The sequence below is a fragment of the Seriola lalandi genome, unplaced genomic scaffold (genome assembly GCF_002814215.2).
Source record: "Seriola lalandi dorsalis isolate HSWRI2012SDOR001 ecotype SW California unplaced genomic scaffold, Sedor1 jcf7180002054476, whole genome shotgun sequence".
NCBI classification, from domain to species: domain Eukaryota; kingdom Metazoa; phylum Chordata; class Actinopteri; order Carangiformes; family Carangidae; genus Seriola; species Seriola lalandi.
The window spans coordinates 2,042,320-2,048,492 of record NW_019525029.1 but is presented as its reverse complement, the minus strand read 5'-3'; the positions used below and the strand labels follow the sequence as shown (position 1 = coordinate 2,048,492).

The following is a 6,173-nucleotide window of genomic DNA, read 5'->3' as shown; positions in this document are numbered from 1 at the left end:
GGTCCGGTGAGGGGCCGTCTCTCTCTGTCATGTAAAAGTAGAGTAGGAGCCATTTAAACTGAGTGAGAGTGGGTGTTTCAGGGGCCACGTAAATACACATCTATTTCATGCTCATATACATACTGTACATCTTAACCAACTTATCTGAAGCAGAACCAGTCAGTCACCAGTCAGTCACCAGTCAGTCACCAGTCAGTCACCATTCGGTCACCAGTAGGTCACCAGTCAACATATGGAGGTTAAATAGTGTCAAAAGTACTGACCAAGTACAAAGCGAGAGGGCTCTGATCAGCTGATCCAGATGTGAGAGCGTGCAGGGACAGACTGATAAGCGCAGGACAAGTTTTGAGAGCTGATAGAACTGCGAGTGCAATTACAATTGCAAAAAATTAGTTGATTAAAAGAAATTAAAGAGAATTGATTGGCAACTATTCTGATAATCAATTGATCATGTAAGTCAATTTTTAAAAAGGGAAGAAAAAGGTCGCCAAAGGATGAAACTAAAAAATCCTGTGACATCCTCAATCACATTAGTAAGTTTCTGCTTGTCATGAAGTACAATTCATTCAGTCCAACAGCACCACCACCTTTAATATATAACTTTCACCCAAAGTGGGTTTACCAATCACAGGACGCCAGCAGCACCTTGACATCCATAAAAAGTAAGATCAACGAGTTCTTCCCAAAAATTCAAGAATGTTGTGCTGCTAAAAATCATAGAAATCGGTTAAAGTGGCCAATATTTTGTCTAAAAGACAAACTGTGAGAAGACAGCTACATGGGAATGTCCAGTTTTTCAGAGATTTGGTGCAAATCGCTCTCTCTCATATCCTCAAGCTGCTCTGAAACTAAAATAAATAATAAAATAATTGTGAGAAATAGGTTCCAAACGAGAATCCTCATGAGAGGATTTTGAATTCTTGACGTGAGTGACGCTTGAAAATGTTTTGTACTTGTTTGTTTGATTTGTCGTTAATAAACTTCCATAGGTAGCGATTAGCAAACGATCCATGCAAACTAACTCGATCTAAGTAACTTTCTATGTGAGGATCATGACTCAAGTCCTGATGCACTTGAGCTGAAACTAGACACCAGATCCATCTGACTCGACCATCATAACAAAAGTCTCATGAGCAACTCTGTCAAAGCAGGACATTTGTGTACTGCCAACATCGCAAACAAGCACAAACACATCACCTCGCTCACATTAGATCCTCTCACCTCAATGTACGTTTGTGCTTGTGTCCTCTCACTCAGTGGACGGCATGCATGATGGAAGAGAACCTTTATTTAGCCTTGAACTTTAATGACCTCTGGGTTGCGTGAACACGACATTCCAGTGAAGACAGACAGACACACACACACACAGAAGGACACACCATAGGTACCAGCATGGCTTCAGGAAACAGCCTCACAGTTATTATAGTATTTTATATTTTCCTTTTTTATGAATCTCTCCAGGGAAACGAAGGTATTTTTTTTATTAGTGGGGCACATTGGATGGGTCAGCCAGAGCTTTGCTTCCCATGGCCAAACCCTCCACTTATGCTTTCTGTGTGTGTGTGTGTGTGTGTGTGTGTGTGTGTGTGTGTGTGTATGAGTGGGCGTGTTTGTGCATGCTTATACATGTGTGTGGGTCTGCCATACTACAGTGGTGGTGGGGAATCAGAGACGAGTAACGGTCCAACCTAGAATGCACCGGGCCGAGAGTTTGATTTCAAGTGCAGTGGAGATGGTCACATGCCACTGGAAGCCATTTTTAAAATATTATACAGTCAGAATATAGTTACTGTCTGAGCTGCAGCCTCTACAGTCAATCATATATAGTAGCTGCTGAGGAGAACTGTGCAACTGAAAGTTCGGGGGAATGTAACATGTTTCTTTGATGTCTTTTGCCCACGGTCATGATTCTTGTTCCCACGAGACTGATTGAAAGGCCATTAAACATGTTTTACAATCCACAGGCAGCTCTCTCAAACTAGTTTCTATATAAAGTCTAGAAAGAAAATGTCTTAGGGTTTTATGGATTCATTCCGTTGCAAACAGTCATTGTAATTTGGTAAAGCAGTACTCAAGCTCAGCCCAATTCCAGTTAAATCCTTCTTGTTAGAGCATTATTCCCACCATCCTCCCGTATACAGTATGTGCGTCGGTAGATTAAATACAGTTCCTATGAGTCAATGTCAAGTCATTATATAATGATATTATTAGATTTACTTTAATGTTTGATTTCTCTGAGATTTGTCTTGAATGTTGCTGTCCCTGAGCAAGACAACCCTATAATCTTGGCCATGATGCCTTATGTTATTTAAATTCAATGATTAAACGATAGATTTTCACGTGATTCAGCCGTTAAATCAAATGTCAAAACCTCGTCATTCATATTATTTGATGGCCTTCACTCACAGTGGACAAAATGTAAAGTATCAATCCAGTAAACAGACTTGTTAACAAGCCTCTGTTAGGTATTTGTGAGAAAATGTGTGGGCTTGAGATACTGAATCCTACATCTTGTGTGTCGCCGTTAGGCCTATCAGATTAATACTGGCCTTTTCATTGGATGTTAGCCAGTTCGTGTGTCATCAACCTCCAGTTTGAGGAGTTTCCTCCCTGTTTGCTGGAAGTGAATAATTCAGTGATTTCCCTTCAGATAACAGACTGGAAAAGTCTCCCTGCCGCGCTGAGTGGGAGTCTCTTATTCAACTCTGTTTTAGAGATGGCATCCAGTAAAATCATCCTGGAAACCTGCCTCACCCTTCTGAGTTTCATTAGTGCGGGTTTCAAAGACGAGTTTCAGTGTCACATGATGATTAAAAAAAAAAAAAAAGTATTTTCTCATTAGTAAAACACTCAATCTTTTCAATGCAGAATGTCTGTTACAGGTTTTCATAAATTGGTCCTAATTATGTGTGTGTGTGTGTGTGTGTGTGTGTGTGTGTTTCTGTGTTTCTGTGTTTCTGTGTTTCTGTGTGTACTAAGGCAGTGAAAACATCAACCTTTCCCCTTTACTTAAACCAAAGCTCTACATGCCCACTTACTCATTTTCTCACTTCCCTGTTCTTTTTTGTGTCTTTTCAGTTGACTGATTGTGGTGCGTCGTTGTTTCTGTAGTCAGTTTAGTCAAAGTCGACTATTTTTACATATTTCTTCCTCTCTGACGCCTTGCTGTTGTTCTGTTTTTCCTGTTCCCCTCTGGCCCCACTGTTTTCGGTTGAGATGTGGATTGGATTGGATAATGGAGTGCTGACAATAGGGTTGCCACGATAGATCCTGCCTTTCACTCTTTAACATTTTCTGCACACTCCTCTCTTCGCTCCCAATCCAGACTCCAAAAGTGACCGCCTGATGTTCACTTATGCAGACTCAACTGATTACATTGCGTTTCCTTGATTTTCTCTCAACAGATTTTTAAGCGATCGTCATCCACACTCACCTACAGCTACACAGTTTTTGTCTTGTGCAACAAATAGTAAATTGTCTGTTAAGCCTGATGCTTCTCACTCCATTAAAGTGAGACTTTACTTTTATCTCTAACAGGGGAGGGAGGGCTGTTTTTTTCAGGACATCAAAGACCTGAAGCTTTCATATTTTTGCTTCTTCACTTCATCTGAACCAGTCGTGTAAATTTCAAAAGGCCCCCCTCACGCTCGCTGAGTTTCCAGACCTTATAGAGTCTGGGGGGGGGGGCAGGATAAGGCTATGTCATGGAGGGTAGAATGTGCTCATTGTTCATAATTGTTTATTTAATTGAAACATCCCTCTGGGTGCGGAGCCTAGTCCCGGCTCCCCCCGCTGCCTCCCCGGCTCTTTGTCCTGATACAGAGGGGGAAATGGCCAGCAGCGTCCCTTTTTGAAAACTGTCCAGCTGTCAAAGTGGCAGTGACATTTTCACAATGCTTCCCTGGGCTCATCTCCTCTGTCCGCACCCCCGCCCCCGGCACTGTAAGCCCCCCCACCGCCCCTCCCCTGCTCGCCCTCCAGCAGGCAGGAGGACGGCACCAGAGCCAAATCCACATGTGACCCACAGATAAACTGCAGGTTACAGATCCCAAACGTTTTCTCTTCATCTCACCTCCCTCTACTTCTCTGTAGTTCTGTCTCCACAACACAAACTCAAAACTGACCAAAACAGTAAAAAACTGAACCTATTTCTCATGTAGCCCTTAAAGAGGATGATATCAACACCCAGGCTTCACTCTCTCTGAATGTGATCATACTACAGATGTGACTTTTCAGTATTTGAGTGACCCAGAGGTTCGATAAGCAGCCTCTGGGAGTTCAAAATTCTCTTCACCTTCCAATCTTCTTTTCACAGAGAGATTTCTATTTTGGCAACCCTATATTGTTCTAATCCCTACTAGCAGGCATTTCCTTGGTGTTCTTGACTGGTGGATTGGACTGGGGGTGGGAGGTGGGAGGGCGCTTGGCCGCAGTGTGATGGAGTTGGGTTTTAGGGTGTTTTTTTGGGGGGAGGGGGTCTTATTTTCAGATTTGGTGTATGCTGATGAATCAAATTAAATCCTGATGTATGTGTTTGTCCCACAGCATTCCGGCCCACTACGTGTACCCTCAGGCCTTTGTGCAGCCTAGTGTGGTCATCCCTCATGTGCAGCCTGCAGCCGCTGCACCTGCCACCGCTTCCTCCCCCTACATCGACTACACCGGAGCCGCCTACGCGCAGTATTCTGCAGCGGCAGCCAGTGCTGCCGCTGCTGCATACGAGCAGTACCCCTACGCTGCCTCCCCTGCAGCCGCAGGCTACGTGGCCACCGCCGGCTACGGCTATGCAGTCCAGCAGCCTTTAGCCACCGCCGCCCCAGGCTCGGCCGCCGCTGCAGCCGCAGCCTTCGGTCAGTACCAGCCCCAGCAGCTGCAAGCTGACCGCATGCAATAGCAGCCACTGCAACCACTGGACATGCAGAGCGAGGAGGCCCGCCCCCAGCCACAGCTGATTGGTCAGGAGAGGGAGCAACGGAAAAGGAAGAGGGAGTGGCTTTAAGGGTGGTCGTGCCAGCGACTCAGAGGCAGAGTTGCTTTAAAAAGTGATGATGATGATGATGGTGGTGGTAGTGATGATGATGATGGTGAGGTGGGAACTTTTTACGGTAACTTTCCAACTTGCTGTGCTTCAACCAAAAAATAAGAAAATGAAAAAAATTCGCAGAACAAATAATGGAAAGTGATTTACTATTATTGTTGTTGTTATTACTATGATTATTATTATTATCATTACTATTATCATTGTAGTAGAGTACTTATTTCTAGAGAAGAAAGGCAGGAACTAATCCCTGTGGTTGGTATAGGTGTTAAACTAAGCCGTTAAGTCCTATTGCTGTCTTTAACGTTAGTTTAGGAAACTGTTCTCTTTCAGTTATTTGATGCCCTCATAACATTTATATTTATTATTGTTATTATTACACATTGAGGGCTCTCCTTGTTCTTTTTGTCTTTTCAAGTGCATTTTTTGGAGTTAATATTTTCTGATAATCAGGGAAATGGAACCGTTTCCAACGTGTTAGCTATTATTATGTGACCTCTGTCAGGAAGTCGAGGAGTTGTAACTCGTTGTGTCACACATATTTGAAGAACTACCTTTTTATCTTCCTGATGCTGAATGTCCCTTTTTTTACTCTGTGTCTCGACCTCTTGACCTATGCAAAGCAAACAAATCACCAGGAGACAAAAAAAAACAAAAACAAAGAAAAGAAACAAAAAAACTGAAAATGTCATCAACTCTGACTTGACTCTTGGACTAAAGAGGGACTTGGCAAACAAAACAAAGGCACTGACAACAGGAGAGAGGTTGAAAATGGCTTCAGACAATGAGAAACACTAAATCGGTCGCTTTTCCACATGTTTCACTCACACGTACACCGACACATGCATCCAGAGTTGCACACATAGCAGTCAAAGACAAAGGCAGCACAGTCGTGTTTCTCTCTGGCTCTGGGATGGAGAGAAAGAAAGAAAGAAAGAGGGAGAGAGCAGCTGCTGGTGGGGGTGGACAGAGCCGCTCCAGCGCCACACAGACGGATCACTCTGGAAAGAACGCATCACTTGTGCTCGTTTGTTGAGCTGTCACATTTTAATCCCCGGCCGGGCCCATTTGGGAACCAACTTTACACCCCTCCACCCAACACAGAGCCCCACAGCAGAGTCCCCCCCCCACCCAC

At 43.9% G+C, this 6,173-nt stretch overlaps 1 protein-coding gene across 1 annotated transcript in view; it reads left to right on the top strand.

The window, feature by feature from the left end:
- The window catches only part of rbm24a (RNA binding motif protein 24a), a 9,964-nt gene extending 3,988 nt beyond the window's left edge, over positions 1-5,976 (top strand). Inside the window, exon 4 of the mRNA XM_023412285.2 lies at positions 4,546-5,976. Coding sequence (XP_023268053.1) covers positions 4,546-4,894 — 349 coding nt within the window. The 3' untranslated portion in view covers positions 4,895-5,976. The remainder of the gene's footprint in view (positions 1-4,545) is intronic.
- Positions 5,977-6,173: the final 197 nt, after the last annotated feature.